Source organism: Oncorhynchus masou, chromosome 12 (assembly GCF_036934945.1).
Source record: "Oncorhynchus masou masou isolate Uvic2021 chromosome 12, UVic_Omas_1.1, whole genome shotgun sequence".
Lineage (NCBI taxonomy): Eukaryota > Metazoa > Chordata > Actinopteri > Salmoniformes > Salmonidae > Oncorhynchus > Oncorhynchus masou.
This window is the reverse complement of record NC_088223.1, coordinates 80,471,594-80,488,221: the sequence shown is the minus strand read 5'-3', so window position 1 is coordinate 80,488,221 and position 16,628 is coordinate 80,471,594. Positions and strand designations below refer to the sequence as shown.

The 16,628-nt window shown below is 42.0% G+C and overlaps 1 protein-coding gene across 2 annotated transcripts in view; it reads left to right on the top strand.

The window, feature by feature from the left end:
- Positions 1 to 6,165: 6,165 nt before the first annotated feature.
- Positions 6,166 to 16,628, top strand: part of rasa4 (RAS p21 protein activator 4) — an 80,321-nt gene continuing 69,858 nt past the window's right edge. For both annotated transcript variants that reach the window (XM_064982133.1, XM_064982134.1), the window contains exon 1: positions 6,166 to 6,505. In XM_064982133.1, the coding sequence (XP_064838205.1) occupies positions 6,441 to 6,505 (65 nt within the window). In that variant the 5' untranslated portion in view covers positions 6,166 to 6,440. The remainder of the gene's footprint in view (positions 6,506 to 16,628) is intronic.

The window sequence follows — 16,628 nt, the reverse complement described above, 5'->3', positions numbered from 1 at the left end:
TCACATAATTAGTTAAATACAAATTAATCTGTGTGCAATCTAAGTGTCACATGATCTGTCACATAATATCAGTATATATACACCTGTTCTGAAAGGCCCCAGAGTCTGCAACACCACCAAGCAAGTGGCACCATGAAGACAAAGGAGCACTACAAACAGGTCAGGGGCAAAGTTGTGGAGAAGTACAGATCAGGGTTGGGTTATTAAAAAATACCAGAAATTTTGAGCATCCCACGAAGCACCATTAAATCCATTATTAAAAAAGGGAAAGAATATGGCACCACAACAAACCTGTCAAGAGGGCGGCCACCAAAACTCACAGACCAGGCATGGAGGGCATTAATCAGAGAGGCAACTAAAAGACCCTGAAGGAGCTGCAAAGCTCCACAGCGGAGATTGGAGTATCTGTCCATAGGATCACTTTAAGCCATACACTCCACAGAGCTGGGCTTTACGGAAGAGTGGCCAGAAAAAAAGCCATTGCTTAAAGAAAAAAATAAGCAAGCATGTTTGGTGTTCGTCAAAAGGCATGTGGGAGACTCCCCAAACATATGGAAGAAAGTACTCTGGTCAGATGAGACTAAAATTGAGCTTTTTGGCATCAAGGAAAACGCTATGTCTAGCGCAAACCCGACACCTCTCATCACCCCGAGAACATGCTGTGGGGATGTTTTTCATCGGCAGGAACTGGGAAACTGGTCAGAATTGAAGGAATGATGGATGGCACTTAATAGAGGGAAATTATTGAGGGAAACCTGCTTCAGTCTTCCAGAGATTTGAGACTGGGATGGAGGTTCACCTTGCAGCAGGACAATGACACTAAGCATACTGCTAAAGCAACACTCAAATGGTTTAAGGGGAAACATTTAAATGTCTTGGAATGGCCTAGTCAAAGCCCAGACCTCAATCCAATTGAGAATCTGTGGTATGACTTAAAGATTGCTGTACACCAGCGAAACCCATCCAATTTGAATTGCTGTAATTGCTCCAAAAGGTGGCTCTACAAAGTATTGACTTTGGGGGGTGAATAGTTATGCACGCTCAAGTTGTCTGTTTTTTTTGTTGGTCTCATTTCTTGTTTGTTTCACAAAAACACACATTTTGCACTTCAAAGTGGTAGGCATTTTGTGTAAATCAAATGATACAAACCCCCCCAAAATCCATTTTAATTCCAGGTTGTAAGGCAACAAAATAGGAAAAATGTCAAGGGGGTGAATACTTTCGCAAGCCACTGTATAGAATGACATTAAAAGGGTGTCCCTGACACCACTTACAATATAAACTATAAAGGCATTACTATAAGTTTACTACACATAAAGGGCCTGATCTAAATGTAAATGATCTAAAGCACCACTAGGTGTCAGTGGTAACACATTAATGACTAGTGCATCACTTCATAACTGAATGGTGGAATCTCTCTGGTGTCTTGTGGGATTCAGTAAGAGTGGGGCATAATACTGAAGTAACATGCACTGGCGCCATTTTAGGCTTAACTAACTAATAACCAACTCTCATAACAGGACTAATATACTGAAAAGGCACACTTAAGTGCTATAACAACCTAAATAGTATACATAGGCATACACAAACATAATACATTGGGTGTATAATAACTCCTTTATGTAGCTAAATAAGTAAAATATCCTATGACTGCGACCCGTTGTCCACTAATAACAGACTATGACAGACGGGTCGCGGTTGTTGTTTTTTCAGTCACACTGTGGCAGGAAAATAGATCCATGAAGTGAACATGGATCACTCTCAGCTTGAGTTCTGGTTAAGTAAATGTGAGGATGGCTCACCTAGGGAGCTCTACACCCACAATTACACTTAGTTCAGGACCTCAATGGGCATTCTTATGGAGAACTGAAATGTCTTAGTCAACTAAATTGAGATCAAATTCATCTGAAACTCTTGACTTGCTCTGGCTACTCCCAGGGTTGGACGGGGCAGTGCATTTCCTCAAATGGTGTCCCTGACAATTGGAAGATGAGCGAGATTTGAGAATCATCCTGCAGGAGCGACGAGGAGGACACGGAAGGAAAGGAGAGTGTGGTGTTCTACCTCTTTGACTACCCCAGCAACATCTTGTCAGTCCCCGTGCCAGACCTGTCTCAGCTCACCCCCTCATGACACCTCTCAGGTAGGGTTAGCTGGTTTACTAATAGACAAACAACTACTATACTTCTACAAGCATGTTTGTTTATTTGTCTGGATGGAGTTGTAGTGATAGCAACTTGATACCAAATATTGATATCAAATATACTTTTGCAATATCTTACCTAAAGCCCAATCAGGCTCCATGAGTTCCATTTGAAGTCCTGGCCATGATGGTGCCTCCCCAAAAGCTAGACAGAGTACCCTCCAATATCACAACAACTCCACCAGTCACCACAAAAAGTCAGTCCAACAGTAAATATAGGTCTAACTTTGTTAATTCCCTGACTAGAAGATAACTAGACACCAGTTGACTTCACAAACCCTCAAAGCGTTAAAGGTAATTATTACTGTAATATTGTATGGTACAACCTTGTAGCTAACTGGTTGTGTTGTCATGTGTGGCTGTCTCAGGCAGAGACTGAGCCATCTACAGGATAACCCCGTTGCTGTAGACGGTCCAGACAGGCCTTCTGGCCCTGACAGGCCCATTCACCCATACCAGCCCATGGAGTGGTTTGTGAAAGAGATGGAGGGCAAGCTGAACGAGCTGGGCCATAGCATCTCAGCCATAGAGAAGGCCCAGCTGCAGAAAAAGAAGATGATCTTCAAGGAGAAGTTCATCAAAGAGTAAATGAAGGCCAAAGGCCTGAAGGATAACCTATGGCAGCCCCTGCAGACCAGCTTTGTACCTTGGCCACTCAGCAATCCAGAATTTAGTATGGCAGACTACCCTGACAGCTCCAGGCCTGACCTTCCGAGGCTGATGGTGGGCCAGCAGCAGATGTTGTGGCAGCAGTTGACAGGCTTGGGACCGGGCATTCTCACTCAGGCCCCCGACTGACTCATAGTGGCCTTCCCTGCTCAGGACGACATCATGACAGGTATGTGAGCATTTACAGTAGAAGCTGGTTCCTTAATTATTTTAATAACAAAACAATAGAGACAGTGTTCCATCCCCCATCCTTTTCGTAATAATGGTTTCAATACATTTTCAACATAATTCACAGCTGGTATTAAATTAAATCTCAAATTCTAGTGTAATATGATGTAGTTATAATTTGAAGGTAGACTCTTATTAACAGTTCTATCGCCCCTGTGACAGTAGTGGTGAGCAGTGTCTATGTTGAACATTACAACCTTGCCCATACCTACAGCACAGTAGCCCATTACCACAGTGGCCCCACCCTCCATATACATCACACAACGTAGCTACATTTTTATGTTTATATGTCCATCTTTCAGGGAACTTGATAATTTGTGTGTAGAAGTGGAAGTGTATGATGGTGTTAAAGAGTCATCTAACTGTCTGTCCCCAGGTTTCAATCCTCTAATCCTGGTTGCTACAGCGGGTCGTGTTGAGGTGATGATCCTGCTGGATAAAGGAGGGGACATCGAAGCCCAGTCTGCGAGAATCCAGTCTGAGACAACCAAAAACACAATATTGTTTATCTGGACAATATTGCAAAACATGTTGATACTCTCAGTATTACTGAATGTCTTACATGTGTTGACTTACACTGCTTTTTAAATTCCTTTGCATGGATGGGTGAGCTGGATGGATGCCACCCCATTAACTCTAGCTGAACTGCTGCAGGTGGCTGCAGCTATGGTCCATGTTATGTCTACAACCATCTCCACACTGACAGGAAAAGATACAAAGGGCTGTGAAGGGTCCTGCCCAACCCAAATGTTTCAAATGGCATAATTACATAAGAGGCTGTCTGTTTGAACCGGTGTTTATCAAACAGAAACCATCAGAACGCTATCACTCACAAGATAGACTAAAAACAGTGAATAAAGTGATTGTTTGATTGAAACTGTTTTATCATAAATTAATTATTAATTACATGTTGACTACATATTTTGTTACCCTTTCCTGATATGATTTTATAAATCCTGACTGCAGTCTCTAGGTTAGTCTTGTCTGGCACAAACACTTGTAGCTGAATGCATTGCTAAGACTGCCCCAAAAACATTGCCATTCCCATGCTGTTTCATTATGTGTATCTCAATAATTATTTACAGAAATGTCTGTATGCTGCATTGTGGTATTTGTTTCTGTGTTGACAGTGGCAATGGTCAAAATAACAAGCATTACAAATGTATTTATACATTTGATTTCTTTGATTTTGGAGTAGGTACCAGTTCCCACATCATACTGTAAGTTGTGTACTCTGCAGGGTTCTCTCTGTATAATATTACTTGTTGATGAAGAGGAAATCATATGATGTATAATATATATACAGTGGCAAGAAAAATTATGTGTACCCTTTGGAATTACCTGGATTTCTCCATAAATTGGTCATAACGTTTCATCTGATTTTCATCTAAATCACAACAATAGACAAACACATTCTGCTTAAACTAATAACAAACAAACAATTATATGTTTTCATGTCTTTATTGAACACACCGGGTAAACATTCACAGAGAACGGTGAAAAAAGAACGTGAACACTTGAATTTAATAACGGGCAGCGATAACCTCAACCAAACTTTTTCTGTAGTTTCATATCAGACCTGCACAACGGTCAGGAGGAATTTTGGACCATTCCTCTTTACAAACTGTTTCAGTTCAGCAATATTCTTGGGATGTCTGGTGTGAACCGCTCTCGGGGTCATGCCACAACATCTCAATCGGTTTGAGGTCAGGACTCTGACTGGGCCACTCCAGAAGGCGTATTTTCTTCTGTTGAAGCCATTCTGTTATTGATTTACTTCGGTGTTTTGGGTCGTTATCCTGTTGCATCACCTAACTTCTGTTGAGCTTCAATTAGCGGACAGATAGCCTTACATTCTCCTACAAAATGTCTTGATAAACATGGGAATTCATTTTCCCATCGCCTATAGCAAGCTGTCCAGGCCCTAAGGCATCCAAGCAGCCCCAAACCATGATGCTCCCTCCACCATATTTTACAGTTGGGGTGAGGTCTTGATGTTGGTGTGCTGTGCCTTTTTTCTCCACACATGGGGTTGTGTGTTCCTTGCAAACAACTCAACTATAGTTTCATCCGTCCACAGAATATTTAGCCAGGTGCTGTTTTGCGAACTTTTTTTGGACAACAGTGGCGTCCAATTTTGCACGCCCAATTTTTCAGTTTTTGATTTGTTAAAAAAGTTTGAAATATCCAATAACTGTTGTTCCACTTCATGATTGTGTCCCACTTGTTGTTGATTCTTCACAAAAAAATACAGTTTTATATCTTTATGTTTGAAGCCTGAAATGTGGCAAAAGGTCGCAAAGTTCAAGGGGGCCGAATACTTTCGCAAGGCACTGTATCTGATATTGGCAGAGAGCTTAAATTCTTGTTAATCTAACTGCACTGTCCAATTTACAGTAGCTATTACAATGAAAGAATACCATGCTATTGTTTGAAGAGAGTACACAGTTTTGAAAATGAAGTTATTAATCAACAAATTAGGCACATCTTGATACATTTGAACAGAAATGCAATGGTTCATTGGATCAGTCTAAAACTTTACACATACACTACTGCCATCTAGTGGCCAAAATCTAATTTGCAGCTGGAATAAGACACGGCCTTTCTCTTACATTTCAAATATGATTGTACAAAAAAATATTTGTTTTCTTTGTATTATCTTTAACCAGATCTAATGTGTTATATTCTCCTATGTTCCTTTCACATTTCCACAAACTTCAGTGTTTCCTTTCAAATGGTACCAAGAAAAATGCATATCCTTGCTTCACGGCCTGAGCAACAGGCAGTTAGATTTGAGTATGTCATTTTAGGCGAAAATGGGGGGAAAAAGGGTCTGATCCATAAGAGGTTATTAATTAACTGTGCCAGTTGCTGGATGCAACTCTGTATTGGATGTAACTCTGAGCTGGATGCTATACAGGATGTCGTATCCAGCTCAGGGTTTCAGCTACTACTGTATTTTTAGCCACATAATTGTCTTTCGGTTTCTTTAATTTTCATTCCGCACAGTAGGTGGCGGCATAAATAACTTTTGGATGTAGTCTTTCCGTACAACACCAACGAAGAAGACCGTAGTCTACTATCAAGTACTCACAATCGCTCTCTTTCCAACAACGAGCGAGTGGGTCACAAGTACCTTGATATATACAAACCGCCGAGTTGCAGACAGATATATGATACGCGGCAAAAATAATATTGACGACGTTTGTCTGTGTGTTCAATATACTGCTGTCAGGCGCGAAACCCCCAAATTCTGTTTGACAGCTGTTTTTGAGGAGGAACAATCTGCGCGTAATATCACAGCGGAGTCATCACGGTCTGGACGCTGGGACTTGGAGAAATGGCAAAACGAAACACTTTATTTATCAGAATTGTGGAGGGGAAAAATTTGCCAATTAAGGACATGTAAGTACTGTTACTGTACATGTTTTACTCTTCGTTTTTTGTTCACCGATTTACCAGACTTTGCTTGTCACTTTGCTTAGGATAGGACTTAATTGATAGGCTTTTGCTCCTCATTTGTATTTGATATTTAAATGTGAATTGAATCAACTACTTTAGGGTATTTCAATGATAGACCGAACCAACCTTTTGATGCTGTAAAGAAAACGCTGGTATATTTTCATTATTGGCAAATGGGTTCATTGTGTAGTTATTTCCTCAAACACGTATCATTGATTTTTGTAAACATATGATTATAATACAAAACACATCATCGTAAACATCCCTGGATAATGAATATGAGCTATGCGGTATGTCAATCAACAATCACATCAAACAGAGCCTACTCTACCATGAAAACATTACTTCAAAGGAAAGCCATTCTTAGAAAAATACATTTTATATAGATAATGGGCAATAATATGGAGTTGGTCCCCCCCTTTGCTGCTATGACAGCGTCCACTCTTCTGGGGAGGCTTTCCACTAGATGTTGGAACATTGCTGCAGGGACTTGCTTCCATTCAGCTACAAGAGCATTAGTGAGGTTGGGCACTGATGTTGGGCGATTAGGCATGGCTTGCAGTCGGTGTTCCAATTCATTCCAAAGGTGTTCGATGGGATTGAAACAGGAAAGGGCCTTCCACAAACTGTTGCCACAAAGTTGTAAGTACAGAATCGTCTAGAATGTCATTGTATGCTGTAGTGTAAATATTTCCCTTCACTGGAACTAAGGGGCCTAGCCCGACTCATGAAATCCGCTCCAGACCATTGTTCCTCCTCCACCAAACTTGACAGTTGGCACTATGCATTCGGGCAGGTAGCTTTCTCCTGGCATCCGCCAAACCCAGATTTGTCCATCTGACTGCGAGATGGTGAAGTGTGGTTCATCACTGCAGAGAACGTGTTTCCACTTCTCCAGAGTCCAATAGTGTAGTGTATCATCTCTCATCACTCTCCACATCTCTTATCTGTTTACAGAATTCCATGCTTTGGATAGAAACAAGCAGACTCTGAAGCTGAACTAAACATAGGTTGACAGTGCATTGGACAATTGAAAAAACAGAAGCATCTCCCACTCAGCTCACTGCTAATTGGCAAACGAAGCTGTTGCTCTGTGCTCCCCCGATTTACAATACTTTGCTCCACATCTTCCTTTACTCTTATATATATATATCTCAATGTGTATATGTATATTGAGCCAAGTTATCATCACTCATTATGTATTTATTATTACATGTTTTACTTTTCTATTATTTCTCTATTTACTTTTTCTCTCTGCATTGTTGGGATTTGATATCAACTCTGCTTTTCCATTGCAAGTATTCTAAACATTCTTGCCGCCTCTGAAAATCCTCCAAACTGTCATTAATTTATACTCCAATATGACCTGTTCCAAATGCTACCCTATTCCCTATGTTGTGCACTACTTTTGAATGGAGCTCTAGTAAAAAAGTGGTGCACTACATAGAGAATAGTGCCATTTGGGACAGAACCATGGTTGTGGTCTGACCCAATAATGGACTAAAGAAGCCTAACGTTGCTCCTTACATGTTCTGTTTAAAGGTAAATTGTCTTTGGAAGCCGAAACAGCCAAATAATCTAAACTTGAATCGATTATCAAATGCGGTATGATTCTAGAAACATGAATCCCTCTACTTTATCACATCAGAGAAATAATTAAAAAAAATACAAAATATACAGTCTCTGATTTAAAACACTTACAGCCGACAGTATTTTTCAGTGACAACACGTTTGTGGCGCCCGTCTTACGTTTACACACAGTTGTTCGGAGACGCAGATAGCTAATTAGCACAGGTAGTCGACTCTGTCTTCCGTCTATTTTACTTAAACGCGCAGTAACATGGAGATATGGCCGTGTGGGAACACTAACCCTATAAAGGTGTGTATCATATAAGGGATGCATGATATCAGTGAATCTATCAGAATCGGCCAATATTAGCTTAAAATGCCAACATCGGTATCAGCCCGATATCTGTCTAGTTTAACGCCGATGTGCAAAACCGATGTCAAAGCTGACGTGCATACTTATATGACGCCATGTAAAAGTTTGCGCTACACTGGCAACACCGCATTTCTAACCTAGCCCACAATGTCTGCTGTGTGGATCGAGCAGCCATCTGAAAGAGTAAGAGAATTTCAGCGAGACAACTCAGGCGAAATCGATTTAAAGCCAAGATAATGGAATTATTATTGCAAATAAATTCATTAAATCCTACAATGTGATTTTCTGGATTTTTTTTCCCTCATTTTGTCTGTCATAGTTTAAGTGTACCTATGATGAAAATTACAGGCCTCATCTTTTTCAGTGGGAGAACTTGCACAATTGGTGGCTGACTAAATACTTTTTTGCCCCACTGTATTTAGCTAGCTAACTAGCTAAATACAGAGGCTACTATAGCTACTGAAACAGATTGTCGTTCTATGTTTTTGAGGAAGAACATTGTTTGCATCCATGAGTTAGGTAGCTTTTTTTAATGACCAGCACTGCAGCTGCTCAAGACAACTTTACCAGCATCATAGCATGCATATCGTTGTAACATATGAAATACGAGTGATAATGTAATCAATGTGTAATAACTAGGTAAAAAAATGTATGAACGTGTAAAATTATTATGTGACGTGCAGTCATATTCAGGTCCTGATTGGTCAACAAGCTTATTTGACACGTCAAATAGTGTTATTTGTTTATTTTTTTACATGGAAGGACCCAAACGGCGTTCCATAGCAATCCTGGTTGAGAATGAAATGACGGAACCAATGAACAACGAAACAGCACAGCAAAATAACTTTTTGGTGTGTGTGTGTGACCTTTATTTAACTAGGCAAGTCAGTTGACAACAAATTCTTATTACAATGACGGCCAAACCTGGACAACGCTGGACCAATTGTGCGCCACCCTATGGGACTCTAATCATGGCTGGATGTGATACAGCCTGGATTCGAACCAGGGACTTTAGTTTCGCCTCTTACACGGAGATGCAGTGCCTTAGACCGCTGCGTCCATGTGTGTGTTAACTATTTAACTGTACTAGAATGCGTAAAAGGACGCTAAAATGTTAATTATTGGTATCATGTTTTTTTTTTTGCAAGGAAAATTTTGGATATCGGTATTGGCCAAAAATGTCATCGGTACATCACTATTATCAATTTGAACCTTTTTTGTTTAAAAAAAAAACACATTCTTGCTGATATGAAAGATAAGGTCCTTTTGCTTCCAAAACTGTACTGCAAGTGATGTGTGTTAAAGTTCAGACCTAGCGTTGGGGCACTTAACAAAACTCCCCCATACAAAGAGACCTTCGTCCAATGTCTCGTGTAATGTAACTGAACTGAGAGCCATGATAAAGGGCTAGGTTTATGATGGAAAGACTGGTAATCATGATGCAGGAATGTGAGAAAATATATGTGAGTGATTTATCCAGGTATTCCACAGGAGATTTTTTTGCTTTGTTATAGTGTGACCTTTCTGGTGCTGTGTTGATGGAAAGACTGGTATTTCATACTAATTAATTGTGAAATCGGCCAACCGGAATTCTTTCAGAATGACACTTTAATATGCTAATTATGTCCTTTTCTTCACTGGTGGTAAGCACCGGTTCACTAGCTGCTGTGTCTAGTATGTACACTAAATTAACTTTATTGTTAACACCTTCCCAGAGGATTGGAGACTTGCATTAGCTCTGCTTAGACAGCTGTGGTGTCAAGTATGTACACTGATGAACAACACTTGTGGAATGAGTAACATTCCCCTGAGACCTGGAGACATGCATTAGCTCCCTGAACTAATGCCCAGGCTTTAACTCTGAGGGCGAACAGTCTTGTGGTTTACAGGAGATCCGGGTAAAAAGTCGAACCCTGGTCTGTCACATACAGACTTGTGGGACAGTGAAAACCAAGAGCTGCGTCCACGTCCTGGATTTAATGTGTTTATTGACATATTCATTGGCTGGGCATTGTGTAAAGTGTTGACGGCTTGTTTGCACCCTTTTCACATGATTTGAGGTCAACTCCTTTTTAAGACGGTCAACCTGAATAACAAAATGACTGTCTTAAAGGTCTGTGTCTCAAATGCCCCAATTTGATTAGACTAAGTGTGTCATGAGAAATGTCATTCCAATTTTACTTAAACTTTTCAGTATTTGGCAGAGGGATCAGGCAGAATTTCTCTTTGGACATGCATGTTTTCCATTGGGTTTTAAGTGCTGCTACAGTAAAGTAGACGGAGGTAGAGAATATTCACTCCTTCACTCTACATAAACAGACGGGGAGTGGATTTACACTGCTTGTCTGTCAAATGATACATGAAATTACTTTGAACCTCATCTATTTCTCATCTAAACACACAGATCCTCTTCCTATCAATACCCACTATTTTTGTGTATGTGACTAATGTCGTCTGTGTGTGACCATGGTTAGCAACTATCTTGTCCACATTTACCCACGACACATCCCCTAAATACACAAGTGTCAACCTCACAATGGAAGAAGCTATTTGTAAGAGGCTCATGGGTAAAAAAACAACAACCAACAAACGTTTCCTTAGCACCAGTGACTATCACGGTACTGCAGGTGGTTCACACTAAACGTTGCCTATGTGGTTAAACTGACAAAAGTAGAGCCATGTTTTAATGCAACACCTGATTCTGACAGTCCCCAGTTTCCCCATCACTGTACGTAGCTCATGCTTCCTTTGAATTGTTCAATCAGAATTTTTTTTTATAGACAAAGGTGTGAAATAATTACATTTGCATACTAAATAAAACAAAGCAATCCACGTGGTGGTTCCTGAGCTCTATCTAGTTAATTATATTGATTAAATTGTTATTTTGGGTAGATATAACCTTTTTTTGTGTGTTTAACACACATTACTGTACAACTGTTTCCGCGCAAATGTTTGCATTTGCATGCGCTTTGGAGTAGCTGCGGTGAGAGAGCGCCGTAGTGGAAGCGTTTGAGCAAAAATGTCTCACTTGACGACACTGCTTCGCTCCATCAGAGAGATGAAGGCGTGCTGAAATAAATCACCCGCAGCAGTATTCAGCGCTCAACGATGCCGCAGCCCGATAATTGCAGTACTACAAGTCACTAATCCTGCATCTGACATATAATTAAATTCCCTCAACTAAACAATCTACTCTTTTAAAACAATTTTTATGTAAACTCTACCCTGACTAGGCTATATCGCCTCGTTGGCGCTTAGCGCCGATTGTCTCTTGTTCAAGGTGAGAAACTGTTCTGTCACGGTGTCTTAGATAAACCATTTTCCTCTGGATGGTGTGATACAAGAGCCAAATGGCACAAAACATAATGGAAAGATCAGGAGAATAAAATAGTTTATTTGATTAGCGTTGTTTACCTGAGCAGGAGAGTCCAATTTGTTTTGTTACACTTTTGGCCGCAAGCCAAAACTAATGTTTCCAAATGGCACACAGGAGACAATGGCAAGGGAAAAATTCCTTCAGTAGGAAGAAACCTTGAACACCAGTTGGACAAATAGATATGCAAAAATTTCAGCGATTTTATTTTTTACTTTTTGTATGTAAATATTTTTTTACTGCATTGCAGTTCATATAAAGAAATCAGTCAAATTAATAAATTAATAAGGACCTAATCTATGGATTTCAAATGACTGGGCAGGGGCACAGCCATGGGTGGGCCTGAGAGGGCATGTGCACACCCACTGGGGAGGAGGCCCAGCCAATCAGAATGAGTTTCCCCACAAAAGGGCTTTATTAGAGATAGAAATACTCCTCAGTTTCATCAGTTGTCCGGGTGGCTGGTCTCAGGTGAAGAAGCCAGATGTGGAGGTCCATGGCTGGTGTGGACGGCGGTTGTGAGGCCGGTTGGACGGTTGCCAAATTCTCTAAAACAATGTTGGAGGTGGCTTATGGTAGAGAAATTAACATTCAATTCTCTGGCAACATTCCAGCTGTCGGCATATTAATTGCACGCTCCCTCAACTTGAGACATCTGTGGCATTGTGTTGTGACAACTGCACATTTTAGAGTGCAGTTTTATTGCCCCCCAGCACAAGGTGCACCTGTGTAAGGATCATGCTGTTTAATCAACTTCTTGATAACCCATCCACCTGACAGGGGTGGCATATCTTGGCAAGGAGAAATGCTCACAAACAGGGATGCAAACATATTTGTGCACAACATTTGAGAAAAATAAACTTTTTGTGCTTATGGACATTTTCTGAGCTCTTATTTCTGCTCTTGAAACATGGGACCAGCACTTTCCATGTTGCGTTTTTATATTTTTGTTCAGTATAGCTTAAGAGTATAGCCTGTCCTCCAGTCATATAGCTGGCTTGGTAGAAATTTGCAGTACCTTTTTATATCATATCACCATTTTGGCCAAAGTGTTATCCGACCTAACATTCTTGATACCAAGATGGCGTAGCAGTGAAGACGTGTTTGTTTTGTCCTCTTGTGTACTTTTTTGTATATATATTTCAATTTATTTTCAATCTCTTTTCGATTTTTAATTCGATTATACCTTCCAGTAACCTGCCTCACCCAATGTGATACGGAATCGCTATTATTTTCAATTTTAGAACACATTCAAGAACTTCCAGAAGCTAACCAGGTAATTAAATACAAGCTATTTAGTCATTGTTAGCTACTGCTAGCGGATTTTACCTTCTGCACAGATACCAGCCCTGTTTTTGCCTGGATAATACTCGCTAGTCTACCAGTATCGGACTGTCTCTCCACAACAACGCCAGATTCCTGCTGTAATCCCTGGACCACTACTTCTGCTCTTCACAGCTAGCTCGCTAGCTAGCTCATAGCTAGCTTGCACTCACCGTGGCACCCAGTACCGACGCTATCCCTGAGGCCCGCCTACTCAGCTGTTCACCCGAACCCCACTCATACACGGCTAGAGCCCAAAACACCACCGGATCCTTGCTGTAAACTCTGGACCTTGGCACCGCTGCTACCGATTGGATATAGTGGCTAACTCCACTGCCACGAAGCTAGCACCAGTTAGCCGTGAGCCAGGCACATCTCCCGGCAAGCAAACTAAATTCCACAATACCTCGCTAGCGTAGTGGCGGCTCCCCTGTTCCATCTACTGCTGCCCCGTGGACACTATGATCACTTGGCTACATAGCTGATGCCTGCTGGACTGTCCATTAATCACGGTACTCCATTCTGTTTCTACATTTTTTTATCTGTCGGCCCCAGCCGCGAACTCAGGTTCTGTGTGTGGTTAATTCGACCCTCTCTGCCTAGTCATCGCCATTTTACCTGCTGTTGTTGTGTTAGCTGATTAGCTGTTGTTGTCTCACCTGTTGTTTTAGCTAGCTCTCCCAATCAACACCTGCGATTACTTTATGCCTCGCTGTATGTCTCTCTCAAATGTCAATATGCCTTGTATACTGTTCAGGTTAGTTATTGTTTTAGTTTACAATGGAGCCCCTAGTTCCACTCTTCATACCTCTGATACCTCCTTTGTCCCACCTCCCACACATACGGTGACCTCACCCATTACAACCAGCATGTCCAGTGCCTGGGCTTACCTCCGCTGTACCAGCACCCCACCATACCCCTGTCTGCGCATTATGCCCTGAATATATTCTACCATGCCCATAAATCTGCTCCTTTTATTCTTTGTCCCCAACGCTCTAGGTGACCAGTTTTGATAGCCTTTAGCCGCACCCTCATCCTACTCCTCCTCTGTTCCGCGGGTGATGTGGAGGTAAACCCAGGCCCTGCATGTCCCCAGGCACCCTCATTTGTTTACTTCTGGGATCCAAAAAGCCTTGGTTTCATGCATGTCAACATCAGAAGCCTCCTCCCTAAGTTTGTTTTACTCAATGCTTTAGCACACTCTGCCAACCCTGATGTCCTTGCTGTGTCTGAATCCTGGCTTAGGAAGGCCACAAAAAATTCTGAGATTTCCATACCCAACTATAACATTTTCTGTCAAGATAGAACTGCCAAAGGGGGAGGAGTTAGCCTGCAAAGTTCTGTCATACTTTCCAGGTCTATGCCCAAACAGTCCAAGCTTCTAATTTTAAAAATGAATCTCTCCAGAAATAAATCTCACTGTTGCCGCCTGCTACCAACCCCCCTCAGCTCCCAGCTGTGCCCTGGACACCATTTGTGAATTGATCGCCCCCCCCCCCCATCTAGCTTCAGAGTTTGTTCTGTTAGGTGACCTAAACTGGGACATGCTTAACATCCCGGCAGTCCTACAATCTAAGCTAGATGCCCTCAATCTCACACAAATCATCAAGGAACCCACCAGGTACAACCCTAAATCTGTAAACAAGGGCACCCTCATAGACGTTATCCTGACCAACTTGCCCTCCAAATACACCTCCGCCTCCCCAGCTTCTCCTTTACCCAAATCCAGTTCAACCTCTTTCATATCGTCTGAGATCCCCAAGGACTGGAAAGCTGCTGCAGTCATCCCCCTCTTCAAAGGGGGAGACTCCCTGGACCCAAACGGTTACAGACCTATATCCATCCTGCCCTGCCTATCTAAGGTCTTTGAAAGCCAAGTCAACAAACAGATCACTGACCATCTCGAATCACACCATACCATCTCCGCTGTTCAATCTGGTTTCCGAGCCGGTCACGGGTGCACCTCAGCCACTCTCAAGGTACTAAACGATATCATAACCGCCATCGATAAAAGACAGTAGTGTGCAGCCGTCTTCATTGTCCTGGCCAAGGCTTTCGACTCTGTCAATCACCATATTCTTATCGGCAGACTCAGTAGCTTCTGTTTTTCTAATGACTGCCTTGCCTGGTTCACCAACTACTATGCAGACAGAGTTCAGTGTATCAAATCGGAGGGCATGTTGTTCGGTCCTCTGGCAGTCTCTATGGGGGTGCCACAGGGTTCAATTCTCGGGCCGACTCTTTTCTCTGTATATATCAATGATGTTGCTCTTGCTGCGGGCGATTCCCTGATCCACCCCTACGCAAACGACATCATTCTGTATACTTCTGGCCCTTCCTTGGACACTGCTATCAAACCTCCAAACGAGCTTCAATGCCATACAACACGCCTTCCGTGGCCTCCAACTGCTCTTAAACGCTAGTAAAACAAAATGCATGCTTTTCAACCGTTCGCTGCCTGCACCCGCACGCCCGACTAGCATCACCACCCTGGATGGTTCCGACTTAGAATATGTGGACATCTATAAGTACCTAGGTGTCTGGCTAGACTGTAAACTCTCCTTCCAGACTCATATCAAACATCTCCAATCCAAAATCAAATCTAGAATCGGCTTTCTATTTCGCAACAAAGCCTCCTTCACTCACACCGCCAAACTTACCCTAGTAAAACTGACTATCCTACCGATCCTCGACTTCGGTGACGTCATCTACAAAATAGCTTCCAATACTCTACTCAGCAAACTGGATGCAGTTTATCACAGTGCCAGCCGCTTTGTTACTAAAGCACCTTATACCACCCACCACTGCGACCTGTATGCTCTAGTCGGCTGGCCCTCGCGACATATTCATCGCCAGACCCACTGGCTCCAGGTAATCTACAAGTCCATGCTAGGTAAAGCTCCACCTCATCTCAGTTCACTGGTCACGATGGCAACACCCACCCGTAGCACGCGCTCCAGCAGGTGTATCTCACTGATCATCCCTAAAGCCAACACCTCATTTGGCCGCCTTTCCTTCCAGTTCTCTGCTGCCTGTGACTGGAACAAATTGCAAAAATCGTTGAAGTTGGAGACCTTTTATCTCCCTCACCAACTTTAAACATCTGCTATCTGAACAGCTAACCGGTCGCTGCAGCTGTACATAGTCCATCTGTAAATAGCCCACCCAATTTACCTACCTCATCCCCATACTATTTTTATTTATTTACTTTTCTGCTCTTTTGCACACCAGTATCTCTACCTGCACATGACCATCTGATCATTTATCACTCCAGTGTTAATCTGCTAAATTGTAATTATTTGCCTACCTCCTCATGCCTTTTGCACACAATGTATAGACTCCTTTTTTTCTACTGAGTTATTGACTTGTTAATTGTTTACTCCATGTGTAACTCTGTTGTCTGTTCACACTGCTATGCTTTATCTTGG